This window comes from Prinia subflava, chromosome 28 (genome assembly GCF_021018805.1).
Source record: "Prinia subflava isolate CZ2003 ecotype Zambia chromosome 28, Cam_Psub_1.2, whole genome shotgun sequence".
Classification (NCBI taxonomy): Eukaryota; Metazoa; Chordata; class Aves; order Passeriformes; family Cisticolidae; genus Prinia; species Prinia subflava.
In genome coordinates this window covers 2806105-2822079 of record NC_086274.1, presented here as the reverse complement: position 1 = coordinate 2822079, position 15975 = coordinate 2806105, and the positions used below count along the sequence as shown (strand labels likewise).

The 15975-nt window shown below is 47.0% G+C and overlaps 1 protein-coding gene across 1 annotated transcript; it reads left to right on the top strand.

Moving 5' to 3' along the window:
* Window positions 1–4: 4 nt before the first annotated feature.
* Window positions 5–15876, top strand: LOC134562502 (uncharacterized). Its single transcript, XM_063419922.1, has 20 exons — window positions 5–189; window positions 272–328; window positions 1832–1869; window positions 3103–3243; window positions 4208–4270; window positions 5449–5569; window positions 5971–6063; window positions 7087–7247; window positions 8269–8354; window positions 8568–8651; window positions 9452–9514; window positions 9654–9731; window positions 9825–9913; window positions 10608–10644; window positions 11862–12010; window positions 12225–12287; window positions 12602–12677; window positions 13052–13136; window positions 13305–13392; window positions 13913–15876. Exons 1-20 carry the CDS (start codon window positions 37–39, stop codon window positions 14021–14023), a joined length of 1836 nt encoding a protein of 611 aa, XP_063275992.1. The 5' UTR covers window positions 5–36; the 3' UTR covers window positions 14024–15876.
* Window positions 15877–15975: the final 99 nt, after the last annotated feature.

Below are 15975 nucleotides of genomic sequence, written 5' to 3'. Positions count from 1 at the left end.
GGCAGCGGGAGGGCTCGCAGGGCAGGGAGCACCGCGATGGCGCCGCTGCTGCTGCTGCTCGTGTCGCTGCTGCCCGCGGCCGCCGCCGCCTACCTGTGCTGCTGGCGGCGGCACACGGGCAGCGCGGCGGCCGTGCTGCACCGCCGGGGCCCGCGCCAGGCCGGGCCGGCGGGCCCGCCCCGGGACACCGTGAGCGCCGGGCCGGGCGGGGGGCGGCGGGCGCGGGGCGGCGGGGCCGGCGCTCCCCTCACTTGTCGCCTTCTCTCCGCAGTGGGCTCCGAGGCTGTGCGGCGCCGGGCTGCGCCTCTTCGTCCATGTGGCCAACACGGTGAGTGCGGGGCGGCAGACGGGGCAGTGAAACCCGGGGCTGCGCGGGGAAAGCAGGGCAGGGGGTCCGGAGGCAGCGGGGCTCGGCGGGGAGGTCGTGGCTCTCTGCGTGCTCTCGGGTTCATCCGGCCCCAGGTGTGATGCCGCGGGCACCGAGAGCGCCGGCCGCTGGCTGAGGTGCCCTCCTGTGTGTCCTCGGGCGCGGAGAGCCCCAAGTTGTCATCAGACTCGAAGTACAAGTGCCTGCAGCTTTTCTTGGACGTCAAAGGACTTGGGTGCCTCAGCCCTCTGAGGGGGTTCCCGCAGGTGCTGCAGGCAGCTGTGCCGCCCGTGCTCCCCTCGGGCGGGCACCGGCGTGTGCGGGAGCGGCTGTGGCACCGGGACCGCTCGGGGTCAGGAAAGCCTGCATGCCCTGGGCACTGCCCGCCTCGCCCCAGCTTCTGCTGGAAGCAGCTGGGTTTGATTGCTGCTGCTGTCGCTTGGCTTTTCCTTTCGAGCGAGGTAGGCGCAAGTTTCTTTTCAGCCGTGTCACCTGTTACAAAGCTTGGTACAAAGTCTGGCTGGGCCTGGAGTGAAACAGCTCGATGGGCTGTGTTTATGTGTGAGAATACTTAGCAGAAGCTTTCTGTCAAGATGCAATAAGCAGAATACTTTGTTGTCTTTTGCTCTGTGGCTGCTTCTGGTGCATGACGAAGGGCTTCTTTCCTTTCCCTATCTCTCCCTTGGAAGGGGGATGTGAGATTCTCAGTCTCCTCCAAGATTGTGCCGTGATAGATTAGATGTAGATTAGGAGCCATGTGTTTTCATTAGGTGCTGTAATTCTTATGCAGTGTGTGAGGTAACATGCTGCTTTGTGAGCCTTGCCTCAGACTTGTACTGCATTTGTACATCTCCCGATGTGTTTCTGAAGTCCATTGTTAAGCTACTAAAACAGGCCAGAACAAAGCTGATCTCTTTGGCACTGCTGATGCTGCTACAATGGGAGCCAGGCTACTGAAAGAGAATTTTCAGCTGTCTGCTACCACAGAGTCTATAAATTTCTCATGCTTTTCTAAGTTGACTCCTTTTCCTGTGGGAGCTGGTTGAGAGAGATGGGAAAAGTCCTAATAGTAAATAAAACGATAAGCTCCTACCTTATCCAGTGTTTGCATAATCTGTGGAACATGAAGAAAATAACAGATGGGGGCTATATGGATGCTTCTTAACAGTGTTGCAGCTGCAGGCTTTGTGTGTGAGTCAGGGAAAGACAAAGGCAGAAGAATCAGAAGAATACTCTTTTTATAATGATATAAATATGAGAGGTGGGGGGAAAGCATTTCAGGCCATTTTTGTGGTGTAAAGCACAAGTGTTTGTGCTGTCTCTTTACTGCATAGCATTGCATACTCTCTAGGCTGCTCTGAGCCTGCACCAATCATGAGCATATTCAGCATTCCTTGTCTAGTGAAAGAAGGTGTTCAGGTCAAAGTTGCTGCAAGCCAACATTTTTGCTTGCTTTTTTCCTAGGCTTTTGGACAGATCTGCTTACTGCCATTCTTAATGAGGTAAGCGTGGGGAGTTTTCTCCCACTCCAAGTTTCTTTTATTTCTTTTTTAAGTTTAAGGTACTTGCATTGCACACTGCTTGTAGGTTATCTGAAATTATATCTTTTAAAGAGAAAAGCTGCATAATTTGATTGGAGAGTGAGTAAGATTATTTCATAGATGCCTGCTAGATTATTTTTTTAACTACTGTCATTTGAGTGGGTCTCTATGAGAAGAAATGAATCTTCTTCACACTCATGCAGGTGCATAGAAACTGTATTTGCCAGCTTTTCTTTTTGCCCTTTGTTTGCCTTTATGTCTCTTTGCCTTTGCTCTTCTGTTAAATCTTTTTTTTTCAAAGCTGGTGGGTGTGCAAAAATGCTGTGCTTATCACTGATAGGGTTAAAAGAAGTGGGGAGTGGGGAAGTGAGGCCAGACATAGTTCAGAGGTTTTGGTAAGTTCTTTTTAATTATATTCTCTATATTAGGTCAGCCTTTCTTCTTTCTCTCACCTGTGTTTTTGTTCAGAAACGATTTCAAGTGTGCATTGCACTAGGAGATGCTTGGGTAAGAGGTTCAGGAACCTCTTCATGCTTTTGTCCTATAGTTTGCCCATCATTTGAAGGATCATCTGTGCAGATCCAAGGACACTGAGAACTGTGTCACCTCTGAATTTTACTTAGGATGTGGGCTGTTTGAGCAAATCAAACCTCAGCAAGTGTTACTGCTGTTACACCACAGATCATGCCTGGATATCTGTGACAGGGTTTTGATTTACTTGCTTTATGTGGTCCAAATTATGGATTTATGCTGCAATCCCAATTGTATTTGATTGCAAACAAACTTGTTGAAGCAAGTAATGAAATGTCTGAAGACGTGCTTGTTTTAACAGGATTAGTGATTAAATGTGTGGCTTATACTACATTTTCCTTTTATATTCCTCTCCATTCCTGTCTTGTTTGGACTGTGTATGAGAGCTCTAATTAAAGTGAATCAAAAACTTCCACCCTTTCTTTCCCAGTTTGGGAAAGAGGCTGTCCTTATGTCAGGAGGTAGGAGGCTTTGTTAAGCAGGCAGAACAGATTTGATGCCGCCTTTAGGAAATGCGTGAGAGATTAGCTTGCAACTGTTGCAACTCCCTGCTGTGAAAGCAGACTAAGACAAAATGTTCTTGGGTAAGATTCCTTCTGCACAGTGTGAAAAATTTGTCATCATCGAGGTTGAAAACTCCAGCAGTAACTCTCTCTTATTCAGAATGAACAACTTCTTGCTTATGCGTTCCCTTGACATTCATGAAGATCCCACGTTTGTCCCGGAGGTTGCTGCAGGGGTTGCAGAAGACAAGCGGGAGGCTGAGAGCCCTTCAGATGTTATCAGGCAGCTGACAGAAGCAAGGTCAGTATGTGATGCGTGAGAGAGGAGTGGAAGAGCACACGTGCTGGCACTGTGATGTTAGTGGGAAGCTGTCATTGTCAGCAGTTTAGATTGAATTCTTGTTTCCATGCCCAGCCACCTCACAAAACAAATAGTGCTGTCAGTCATCTCGCCTTTTGTAACTTATAAATCACCAGTGATTACAAGCAATGTGAAAGGGAAAAGGGAGTCTGCCTGCCGGGGAGAGACTAAATTCTGCTCTTACCAGGGCTCTGGTTGCACTATGAGATCAGGTACACTTAGTGTTTGGCTAATCAGTAAATAGATTCCTCTAACTGACTTTACAGGAGTGCTGTTTCTAGCCTGCAGGGAATCTCGAAGAGAACACCAGGTTTGCTTGGAGGAGAGAAGGAACACAGGTTTTCAAGAAAATTATGCCAAGAAATTAGCTTTGTTAGTGATGAGAAATAGTCTGCTGCTTATGTGCTAGAGCCACTGACGTGGTGTTGAAGCAGTTTGCTTGTGTGTATCCTTGTGTGCTGCATGGTGCCTTTTCCCACTCCTGCACTGCACACCCAGATGTGCTGCTGGCTCTCTGGATTGAACTTTTGACAGAGATCCTGAGAGGAGGTTCACAAGTATATTCCAGCTGGGCTATAATGTTGCAATGCCGAGTTGCAAATGTAAATCTGGAATACATTTTGAACAGGTTAATGACTGCTGTATTTCAGTAGGAATATGAAAAATCTAGAACATACTGGCAAAACTGATCCCTTATTTCTGTGGTATCTGTAGTGTACCTGTTGCCTGGCTTGTGTGCAAGGAGTCTGACAGAGTGTGAGCTGTAATGCAGGGGCAGCTCATCCACATGGTTTGCTGTGAGTGATGCCCAAATTGCATTGGACAGTGATGCTGAAGTCTACAGGTCTAAACAAACCTGGCTTTGGGGGCTCACAGTTACACCTTTTAATCCTTTCTTTTGCAGGTCTGATTCTGCTAGGAACGGGTTTAGCTTCAAAGGGATCAAAGACTATCTGGAATGCTACCGGTAGGTGAAATTATGTTCTGAAAACAACCTGTCCCGCATGTTCCTCTCCTGTGGGCTGCCACTGTTCACAGGCTCTCAGGCATCTCTTTGTTAGCATTGTCCTTGAGGTGCCATTGTTTATCATCACTTCCTACTGTTCTTTCCCTTTAGTAGAATAACAAAGGAAAGTCGTCTGGGAGAGCTAGCAGAACTTTACAAGCCGTGCAAGGATTTTTAAATGCCGTTTTCTTTGTCTTGTTGTCAGTCTTGTCTGAGAGAGATTTCTACATATCTTGTTTGCTCAAACACATGTGAGAAGTAGATGAAGGTTGATCTGGATTATGCAAGTTGGTGTATACTGTAGGGCTTTGATGAATCCCTTGGTTCCCCAGCTCCTTGTGCTTCTCTGGGCACGACACCTGCTTTCACCCAGTAAACATGTCCAGCTTGGGAAGAGCTGAAAACACCCCACTGACTGGGGTTCCATGAGCTGTTGGCTGCCTGGTAAATCCTAATTGCCTCTGGGACATGTGTCAGACGTAGAGCCCTTGGATGAATATTCTTGTACTCCTAGAACTTGTTCATCGAGGGCCACGTCTGCTTGCAGGCTATGGCATTGGAGCAAAGGGCTGACACTGCAGTCTGGTGTTACAGGTTGCATCTGTTGCATCTTGGCTGTGAGCCTGTTGTGTCAGCCAGAGACGGTGTGTTTGTGGTGTAACATAGCCTTTGCCAGGAGGGAGGGAAGGTTTTTCAAAGGTGGGTTATGACAGTACTGCTGGGAGCCCCTTCTCTGTAACAGGAGGCCTGCATAAAGGTGTCTGACCTCTTGGTCTTAGCTCAATATACTGGGAGTTTTGTTGCTTCCAAGCTTTCAGGAGCTTGAGGACTCTCAGTATAGCTGTCAGCTGTTTGTCCCTGTTTATCTGTCTGCTGGTTCAGGAATATTTGGGTAACTCTCCTAGCTTTTGCCCCAGCTCTAAGGAGCATTCTGTGTAGGCAAATTCTCCCCTTAAGGAAGAGAATCTCCTGTCTTGATGGTGTCAGCAGTGTTCAGATCATCACCACACGGAGATTCTTACCTAATTCTTGCTTAAAGCTGTGACAGCTGCCATCTTGCTGCATGGGAGACAAACCCTGTGAGTGGATGTGATGAGGGGAGGTCTTGTAACAAACTCCCAACTTCTCCTGTCCTGTAGGAGTGGGAAGCTGACGCCATCCCAGGTAGCCAAGAACATCATTGCCATGTTGGAGGACTGCGACAAATCCACGCCGCCACTCAGAGCCATAGTGCAGTGGGACCAGGAGCAAATAATGCTGGTAATGTCTGCCTCTGGTGGGAAAAGGGCCTCTGCCTCCCCAAGAGCAGTAGCATCCATTAGGAGGGCCAATATGCACAGAAAAATAAGTACATTTTTTCCTTTCTCTGTGTTTAGAGGATTACTAACAAGTTTGCTTTCCTTCCTGCAAAGAGAGGTAGCATTAAAGCAATCTGTTTCCTGTTGCACAAATGTTTGTAATGGGACTTCTGTACTTATGTGGCATTCATTAGTGGAGATAGTTCCAAGTTGTAGTTTCCCACCAGCATATGGTGGAAGAAGGAAACTTCTAGACTGGCTAAGAAAGCCATTCTTTATATCCATCCCAATACTGGTGATGACCTTCAGCTCAGCTAAATATATGTAACATATGCTTTATGCTTTTCCTTCTTCTCTGTGCAGATGGCTGAGGCCTCCACTACTCGTTACAGGAATAAGTGTACCCTGTCTTGTCTGGATGGCATCCCAGTGTGCCTGAAAGAAGAATTCAAAGTGGTGAGTTTCCTGTCTAGCTGCTAGTTCCTGCTGCAGGTGGTAAACCTGGACAACTCACTGTGATAAAGGTTTTAAGACCACCTTCTCAGCAGAAGCCTGGGTAAATGTTTGTAATGAGGGGTTGTATCTGGGTTTGTAGTGAGTAGGATTAACAGATTTTACAAGGTGAAGACAGATCTTGCATACAGCAGACGTGTTCTGTATCTTGTACTGATCTCTTCAGTTCCCAGGGAGTAGAGGGTGGGCGTGGGAAACAGTCTCTTATGTTGAAATGAGAATGTATAAAAGCATCTGTACAGTGGGTGTAACTGTCTGTATTTCTCAGGCACTGACTCTGCTCCACTGGCAAAGCATCCCTCTCTCCTTACCTTAAAATACACATCACCAGAAGTACACAAGTTACTTTGAAAATCCCTACTGACAAAGATTTTTACCTGTGGCCTAACAACAGCTAACAGTAAATTCTTGTGGCAGTGCCATCAGGCTGTTGTAGGCTCTGCAGAGACCTAGCCCTATGGTGGGAGTCCTGTTTATGTACAGATTCTTCTGTTGCTGCCTCAAAGTGAAAAGTACATAGCATACCCTGAAAATAAGTCCATCTGGTATTTTGACATTTGACTAATCTTCATGCAAGGCCTTAAAGCATGCAGATCTGAAATGCTGTAGCTCTGTGCATAGAAAGATGGAACACAGAGCTGTGTGCTGTGAGGCCAAAGTGATCTTCAGCCTCTGGCCATAGCAGTTGCATTGCTGCAAGGGAGGCAGGCTTTGACCATCTACATGTTTCTGCTCTTCTGTGTCATGGTGTGAAGAGGAATTCTCTGCATGGGAGAAGGACCAAATATTGAAGGGTGAAGTGTCCCTGCTGACAGAGACCAACACAGGAGAAGTTGAAGAGTGGTCCTCCCTAGCCCTTGATTACCTCCATGGGTCCTAATGTCTGGGATCTGTTGTGATGCTGAAGTGTGCATGTGCTCCTTTGTCAGGGTTTTGGAATGAATAATTAGGTGTTTTCTTGCTAAGGTACCTTACCATCACCGAGTGGGAACAGTGTATCTTGGGACACAGCCAGAAACAGAAGATGCTACTGTGGCCAAGAAGCTGCGAGAGGCTGGGGCTATCATTATTGGGGTCTCAAACATGCATGAACTAGGGACTGGAACAACTGGCTGCAACCCTAATAGGTAAAAAATCCCTTTCCTCTCTCTTCTCCCAATCTAGAAATACCTATGAGTGTCCAGAACTCACAGGGAAGGGTACAAAAATAAGGGGAAGCATGACAGAACCCTGGGGGTATGAAAACCCAGTACTGTAGATTTGAGGGTTAGAGTAGCTGTGGAAGCCTGAAGGCTCCTGAAACCTAATGAAGAAGAGGCTCCAAGTGTTTGCTGAGTAAGGAACTTGGTTTGTCAGGCCTTACAGGCCTGGAAGTGTGAATGTTTATAAGATGAGTGGTAGACAAAAGCTGTGACAGAAAACAAATAAATAGTCACGTAGTGCTCAGGCTCAGTGATGGCTGAAGGCCTAGAACATTGAGAAAAAGGTAGTGATCTCAGGAGAACATAGTGGTTTTACTTCCTAGCTAAAACAGGTTCACTGACTTAGCTTTACTGTGATGAATTCTCCAGCTCTAGCCACACTGAGAACTCAGTTCCAGAGCAGTGGTGCTCATGGCCTTGCTAAGCCTCGTGTAGAGCCACACTGGTGCACGTGCAGCTGGGTGGAACTGGGGCTGCCCCTCGGCAGCATTTCCTCACCATGGGAGGGCGGCTGGATACCCTGTGGCTTGCAGGGGCTGTGGCCAGGCTGGAGACGTGGGAGCTGCTGCTTGGGGATAAAGGGCAGAGCTGACTCGCTTGTCTGTAAGGATTGCTGGCCACCAACTGCTCCACCTTTTGGAACTGCATCATGCACTGTGGCAGGCAGTAAAGGCATGGTGCCATTGCCAGCAGAAGAGCTGAAGTGGTAACTTTGGTCTTGCTTTGGGCCTCTTTTGGATGGGCTGCTTATGCTCACAGGAGATTGGACTCTGAGACAGAAGTCTCTTTTGCATCTTGTTTTCTAGGGACGTGGCACTTTGTGAAATTAAATGGCATCTCCTTACCAAGAGATCAGAATCCCCAAGCTGTGTTTCTGGATCTTTTTCTGTCCTGTAGTGCACACAGTCCTCCTAAGAAAAGGTTAAACAATCTTTGTCTGCTTCAGGTACCACAAGATCCCTAGGAATCCCTACAATCCTAACCACTTCACAGGTGGGAGCTCCAGCGGGTCAGCAGCAGCTGTAGCAGCAGGTAGGTGATCCTAAATGGAATTGGTGGGAGGAAGGTCTTGAGCCAGAGTACCTCAGGCATTTAGTTTTTATGGGGGATTTGGGTTTAGTAGCTGGAGGGAACTTCTAGCTAAACAGAAAGCTCTGTGTGCTGTCTTGGATACAGCTGCTGGTGGAATGGACAGGGCAACATGAGGTGTCTCTGATCACAGGCCAATGTCTGGGTTTTTTGTAGGTCTCTGCCCTGTGGCTATTGGCACAGATGGAGGAGGCTCTGTGAGGATTCCTGCTTCATTCTGTGGTGTGGTGGGGCTGAAAGGTAGAGCCCTTTAATCATGAACGATGTGTGTTTGTCTTATTTGCTGTTCCAGGTAGAATGCCACAAACAAATCAGACACTTACTAACCCTTGTGAGGTAAAATTTGACCAGAGAAACTCTGAAATATAACACCCTGAGAGTCATGAGGGTTAGACTGGCAGCATGGAAGTATTCTCTACTCTCTGTTGAACAGATGTTCAAAAAACCTAACTTAGGTCAAATACTAAACAAAATATGATTGCTGCTTTTCCTTTCTACCCTTTCCTTTCACCTAAGACCAGATATTACTCTCTTTCCATCCTTCACATGTGGTCAACTTGACAAATCTTGATTCATCTGAGGAAAATGATGATGATGACAAAATGCAACTGGTCAGAAAGGTGACAGGAATACTTGCAGAAGACAGCTGGTGTTAGGCATGAAGTCTCACCAGTGAAGTGGGTGAGAAGTCCCATGGGGTGTTGTCTCCTGCTCTTGATAATCCTGCTCCTGCCTCTCCATCTTCCACACCTCAAATGCTGCTTCTGCATACTTAAACACAAATACTCCAAAATGTCCCTGCATATATTTCCCCTCAACTAAATAATTTCTAAGGGGGAGAACCAATTTCACTATTCACGTTCACTGATGAGACAGATGGGGGTCAGCAGAACAGGAGGATGAGAGACTGGGCTCTGAAACAGCAGACATAAAAGTGACTGGCAGGGGTTTGTTGTTTACCCTGGGTGCACCAGAGCCATCTAGGTGGCTCTTCCCAGTGACTGCTGATACCCAGCTAAGTCCCCTTTCTTGTTCTCCAGGTACTTTTGGGCGCATCAGTTGTCATGGCAGCTTGCCACTCTCCTACTCCACAGTCAGCGTAGGTAAGGGGACTTGTGCTGCACATCAGGGACCTTGCTGTGTGCTGCTCGCACATGGGACGCAACCTCTGCTTAGAAAAGACCTGGGGAGGAAGGTACTATTTACCTCTTGTCACTTTTTTATAATTGGTCTCTTTTACAGGCCCTATCTGTACATCAGTGGCAGATGCAGCCATTGTTTACAGTATCCTTGCTGAGCCAGATCTGCTCTATCCATATGGTAGGTGAGCCCTCTCCCTCCCTGAGCCCAGATGCTCTCCCTTCCTAGAGGCATCCTAGAATAAAAGGAGGAACTCTTCTTTGTTCCCTGCAGGACTAAAACAGCCCAAAGCAACCCTATCTGATATGTGCGCTCCTGACCTGAAAGGCTTAAAACTGGGAGTGGACTGGACATTTTTTAAGGTGCCTGGTTTATCTCTATCTTTCTGCTGCTTTGCAAAATAAGATTTTAAAGGAGCCCAATGCATTCATTGTTCTCTTGCCTATCATCATTAGAGCTCCTCATATTTAGTTAAGCAATTGGAAGATAACACAGCCTGTGAAAACAGCAACATGGAGATATTTTTTCTAAGGCAGCCTTTTGAGTAAGAGTCTGTTGGAGGTATGAGGAAAGGCAACGACTATTGCTGATTCTACTGGAAGCAATGTTTCTGAACTGATTACAAAAGGCAGTTAGTTTAAAATCAAATGAGGGAAAGGAGTGTACCCACTTGGTGACAGTGCTGTAGCTGCTGAGTGTTATTTCATTATTCCAGTGTAGAATGGGGCTTGCAAGCTAGTACTGTGTGAAAATAGTAATGCAGCCCCAAAAATGTGCTCAGGATTTCATCCTGGAGGTGCAAAAAGACTCTTACTGGCTCTGGCACAGTGCAGACGAGGAATATTCTCTGCTCTGGAAAAGGTGACCTTTCCTTTTCATTAGGGGTGTGACCTGCAAGCTGTTCTCTTGCAGCATGTGACCTAAATCCTGTAGGACTGTGTGTCACTGCTGTTAGGGACAGGAACAAGGAAAGCACCATGAGGACTGATGTCCTGGTGAGTGTGCTTACCAAGAGAAGGAGAGCAGTTACTAAAGTTCTTTCCTCTTATTCTCTAGGCATGTGATGCTGAAGTCCTGTCTGCCTGTGAGAAAGGTAAAGAGGGAAAGTCTGTAAGTCTCCTACTGTGCCTGATGTTATGGTGTCACTTGGTGCTTCTCTTGTGTATGCATTAAATAGCTCTTGCCTGAAGTCCTTCAAGGCAGTTGCTTAAAGGGGTCTGGCTGGATAAACAGCAGTAACTTTGTATTAGGGAAGCCCCCCTGACTGCTGAGGGTTAAAAAGCTCAGCAGTTGTAGGCTTGTCAGATTACAAAAGAAGAATGCAGTCCAGTGTGCTCAGCCTCTGTGTGTATGAAGAGAGATCTGTGCTTGGTAATACTTACTCTGCAAGCTTTAATGTAAAAGACTTTTAAGGGAAGGCCTTGTTTCACAACATAATGCTCAGTAGTAATACAGTGCTAGGTCTTTGTGGTATATCCACTCCTCTGGTATTTCCTTGAAATCAGCCAAGTGGTGCCTTTAGGGTGCCTTTGTCAGAGTTTAGACTGAGCAAAATTGGTGGGTACTTGGGGGCGGGGGAGAAAGCCTCTACAATGCCCGGTATGGTAATTGCATTGGAGCTGAGATAGCTCACAGTATTCAGGCTTTGCCTGGATTTTCTTCACCCTCCTTATTTCCACAGACACACTTCTACATTTATAGAATTTCCTTAGGAGAGATGGACCATAGGCAAGCTTGGGTATTTATGATGAAGCTGGGAGAAAAAAAGAGGATTCTTTTCAGACTGCAAAAGATTCACTTTTCCCAAAGTCTTGGTGTTCAGCCTTGTTAAAGTGCATCAAGATTTAGTGGCCCTGTATTGTTTACCTGGTCTCTTGCGTATTCCCTGGTTCCTTTACCATTATGGTTCGGAGGAGGCTTTGAATGGGAATCTCTTGATGCTAAATAATCACTTCACGCTGACAGAGCATTGGTCATGTGAAGTGCTCAGGGAAACATTGTCAGTCCTTTTACTCTTTGGCTTAACTGGGAGGCCAGAGGAGTGAGGTGAATTTGCCTGAAATACTGCAGGTAAGTTAGGAACCTGTCTGCAAGCCTCTGCCCTGTTGGAATACTGAGATGTAGTTAGGTTGAATGCATTTCCCTAGGGGAAGCAGCTGCAGCCGTGCATGCCGTGCGATGCACTGAAGATGCCTGCCCTGCAGTGGTGTATGGGGTCTGTCACTCTGCAGGGGTTGGGGATTTGCAGCCTTTCTGTGAGGTCTGGTGAACTCAGGGGTGCTGTCTGTGCTTTCCCTGTCCTGTACACAGCGGTGAAGCACCTGCAGAGTTTGGGAGCTAGTGTGGTTGAAGTCTCTCTTCCAGAGATGGAGGAAGCGCGAGTGGCACATGTGATCTGCATTCTCAGTGAGATGAGGGACTTCCTGCAACCTGACTTCAACAAACATTTCCATGAAATGGTAAGTAGCAGCAGCTTGGAGCAGTGTCGGGAGTTCTGGGTGATACAGAACAAGTGTCATGTCAGTGACCTGAGGTCCTCCTGCTTCTTCTGTGACAATCATCCTGTTGGATGACTACTGGTACAGAAGAGCAGACCTGGAAGAGAACTCCTGGGCTGTCACAGTTCAGTTTCCTGCAAGCAGAGCCTTGATCAGGTTGCTTTTTTTTTTCCAGAATTTGGAAACTCGAGCTAGCCTGGCCTTGGCTTCCCAGTTCACAGCTCTGGATTATATTAAGGTAAGGAAGACACTGCGGTGAAGGCTGAAGGGAGGCACTTAGTTAAACTGTAAAGGTGTAACAGGGGCTTCTCTTCGCTTCCCCATACCCTTGGGAAGATTTCACCCAGCTTTAGCTGTCCTCTGCTGAGAAAGCATGCTGGATGGTAGGGCACAACAGAGAACATGCCACCGGCCCTGTACCCTGATTCCAAACTGCGGGAATGGTGTCTTCTTCTGCAAAGATAGAGATGCTGATGAGCAGAGTCTGCCAGCATCAAACGTGAATTTGGTGAGCCAGGAGGGCCCATCAGACAGTATTCTCTCTGCTTGCAGGCAAATCGACAGAGAACTCGGACCATGAGATTTTTGCAAGAGATCTTCAGCACTGTGAACTGTATCCTTACACCAGGTATTGGCACTCTTGGCTAAAGAGCCAGTCCTCAACAGCTGTGTGGTGCCTTTTCAGAATAGTCACTTCATTAACTTTCCCTCCTCAGTTTTGAAAGTATGACTTTTGTGCACTTTGCTGTGCCTTGCACCCTTAGAGGATAATGCAGCCTGATTAGAAAGACTGCTGTGTATTTCTAGACTTACTGCTGGTATCCATAGCACTGCATCAGGTTGTCCAGAGAGCCTGTGGGATCTTCATCCCCGGGAATATTCCAAAGCTATTTGGACATGGTGACAGACACTCTGCACTAGCTGACCATTTCTGAGCCAGGTGAGACAAGATGACTTCCTGAAGTCCCTTTCAAATTCAGTCATTTTGTGATTCCTCCACAGCTGTTCCTTGCACTGCCCCAAGAATTTATGAATCTGACCTCTTGACTGGGAGCAGCGATATGTCCTTCACAGTCCGGTCCATGAGGTAAGGAAAGTGCTACCTGTGCTACCGAAACAAAAGTCTGGGAAAGGAAGAAAGCTGGAAAAGAACCTCAGACTGTAAGGCAGGAGAGATTAATCATAGCTGCCTCTACCAAAAAGGGATGAATTTGCTGCTGTCCCCAGGAATACTGATGACACCTTTTCTCCCTAGGTTCATGCAGCTTGGTAACTTCACTGGGATTCCAGGCCTTGTGGTCCCCATTGGATATTCTACTGCTGGGCTTCCAATCAGCCTCCAGGTGAGTATTTTCTCTTTGTGAATGCTGGGGCACAAAATCCCCAGCAGGCTTTGTCCTGAAGCATCATAACCAGGTCCCTGCTGTTCTACATAGCTCTCTTGAGGAACTAGCAGGTACTGAAAAGAAAAGCTTTAATTTGGGAGTGATTTGCCCTACTCCTAAATGGCAAAGGTCTTTTTGGGTATCTTTGAGAAAGATTTCTCGGTCTGTCTACTTGCATCAATACATAGTATTGGTGACTACCCTTTCCCTCTCTTATTTCTCATTTCTGTAACTTCTTTACATCCTTTCCCCTTGAACCAGGTGTCATGTAAAGGAAAGATCTAGGTCTTGCAATTCAAAGTCACACAGCTGCCTTTATCCCAAATAGAGTGCTATGATACTTACTGGGGTAAAAGGAAAAAACATCTTTTGAGGATGCTGGGTGGGGGGGGCATTGTTTCCTAGGCTTTCAAGAGCATCTATCTGCTGCTACATTTTTTCATTCATCCTTCTCCTTCTGCCTCCCATCTTCTCCCAGGTCATGGCGAAATGGTGGGATGAAGCTGTTCTTCTGAGGATCGGCCTAAAGCTAGAGCAGTTCCGTGAGCAGACCAAAAAACCATCCATTTATTACGACATCCTCGCATGATGGAGCAACCAAGATGGGGAACAAGTCTGGTTTTTTTCCTAGTCTGATCTGACCAAGTATTAGAGTGAACTTGTTTTCAATAGCAGGCCCATCTGAGTAACTGGGACGAACCACTGATCTAATCAGGCACTGGGGCTGAGCAGACATCATTTCTGCTCTCTGCTTGGTGGATGGTCCAGTTTATACTATGGAGACTTAACTGTGCTAGCTAGCTGGGTTTTTGCCAACAGGAGAAGCTGCAACTATCTTCTACAATTTCTGCCCATGTAGGGGTCCTGTGTATGGGTGGAAGGCAGTTGCATCTGCAGGACTGCCTGCAGGCAGTTCATACTACTGTACAAGGCAAGGTACAACCTTAACCTTCTCATGGAACTCCTCCTCCTCCAGGACAGAACAAAGGTACAGTTTCTGAAGGGGAAAGGCAGCAAACACTATCTAGCACCCTTGGAATGAGGAGGATCTTAACCCACCTGCGCTTAGGCAGTGTTTGTTCTGGCCCTGTACTCAGGCATTGGGAGCAAACCATAAAGCCTGTAGCTAAGGAGGTCCTTTGTGCTGCCAACAGTGCAAGGTCAGCCCAATGGCTGCACCCTGCGTGTGCTCACTGCCCCAGTGTGCTGCCTCCCTTCAGCCTGGCATGCAAGGGGAGGAAAAGCCACACCATGAACCCTCCTTGACTCTGCCCCAGAGCCCTGGTGCGGTGTTCCAGCTTTCTTTTGCACACCTCCATTTCCCAAGCTAAGCCTTGGAGAGCCTCTTTTCTCCTACTGGTTGCTTATATAAAAGCCTACTATCATCTAGGTGTTCAAATGGAAGAAATATGAAATACTGCTCAAGGGGTGCTGAGCCAGCTATTAGAAACAGGTGGAATTTGTAGGAAATGCTACTGAGCTACTGCAAAAATTGAACCTCGATGCAAGAAAGGTGTTGAACAAAGCCATACACAGCAAAGAGCCTGCTCTAGATCAGAAGCCAACCTTTTCTTATCTTTAAATTACTTCCTAAAGTAATCGAGGTAGACATGGATTACTACATAGAGCATGACACGGCTGTAAGCCACTGTGTTGTTTTATTGAAAGGCTCCAGGCTGTAAATTCCCTAGTACCTTTGTCCTGCCAGCAGCATTAGGGCCACATGAAAGGAAAGGCTTAGGAGGAACTAAACCTAAGCATTTGTGTTCATTTTGGGCTGAATGCTCAGAGGCATCTCCTGCTGCCTACCTTATCAGGCACCCTGGATTTGTCATCAGGAGCAGCTGTCCTACAGCCAGCAGAGATCACTGTATTCTTATGTAGCTTGGAAAGAAAGAAGAAACAGAATGTAGTTGCAGTTTCTCCCAAACTCTGTAGTTCTGGTTTGTTTTTTTCCCCACACCTACATATTCCTTAACCAGAGCCAGCACTTTACTAATGGCTGAAGTTGTCAGATGGCATCTGAGTCCAAGAACGTTACATTACTGTCCCCTGCTTAATTACCTGAGTTAAAACAGCAGCTCCTACCATCAGCTGTCACCAGCACAGTTAATTGTACGGTTGATAATGCTTTTTATCTTGAGTTATCTTGAATTCCTCCATGGGATACTGCCACAACTGTTTTTTCACTGGAGTCTAGTATAGTGAGGGAGCAGGTTGCTAGGAGGAGAGAGGCTAAAGTAAACTGTTGTTTTTTAAAAACACCTGCATCTTCCTAACAGTGGGAAGAAGAAAGAACTGAATTTTTACTGACTGACAGTATCTCAGCCTCTCTTCACACACTGCTTCCTCCCTTTGCCTAAACATATCTCATCAATGCACATTGCCAGTGCCAGACTTTTCTAGTACTGAGGTCACTAAAATAAACGTTGCTCATCCTGGTGAAGGGCCCCTGTGTTTCCTTTTTTTCCCCTGGCTGTTAGTTTATCCAAATTCTACAGCAGACCAGTTCCTAACTACCAGCAGTTCTGTGAGCAAAGC

What these genes read in the sequence shown, in the direction of transcription:
- LOC134562502 (XM_063419922.1), top strand. Translation starts at nt 37, where the DNA reads ATGGCGCCGCTGCTGCTGCTGCTCGTGTCGCTGCTGCCCGCGGCCGCC. An exon ending in ACCAGGAGCAAATAATGCTG is followed by an intron (nt 5,570 to 5,970) that starts GTAATGTCTGCC and finishes TTCTCTGTGCAG; the next exon opens with ATGGCTGAGGCCTCCACTAC. An exon ending in TGGTGTGGTGGGGCTGAAAG is followed by an intron (nt 8,652 to 9,451) that starts GTAGAGCCCTTT and finishes CTTGTTCTCCAG; the next exon opens with GTACTTTTGGGCGCATCAGT.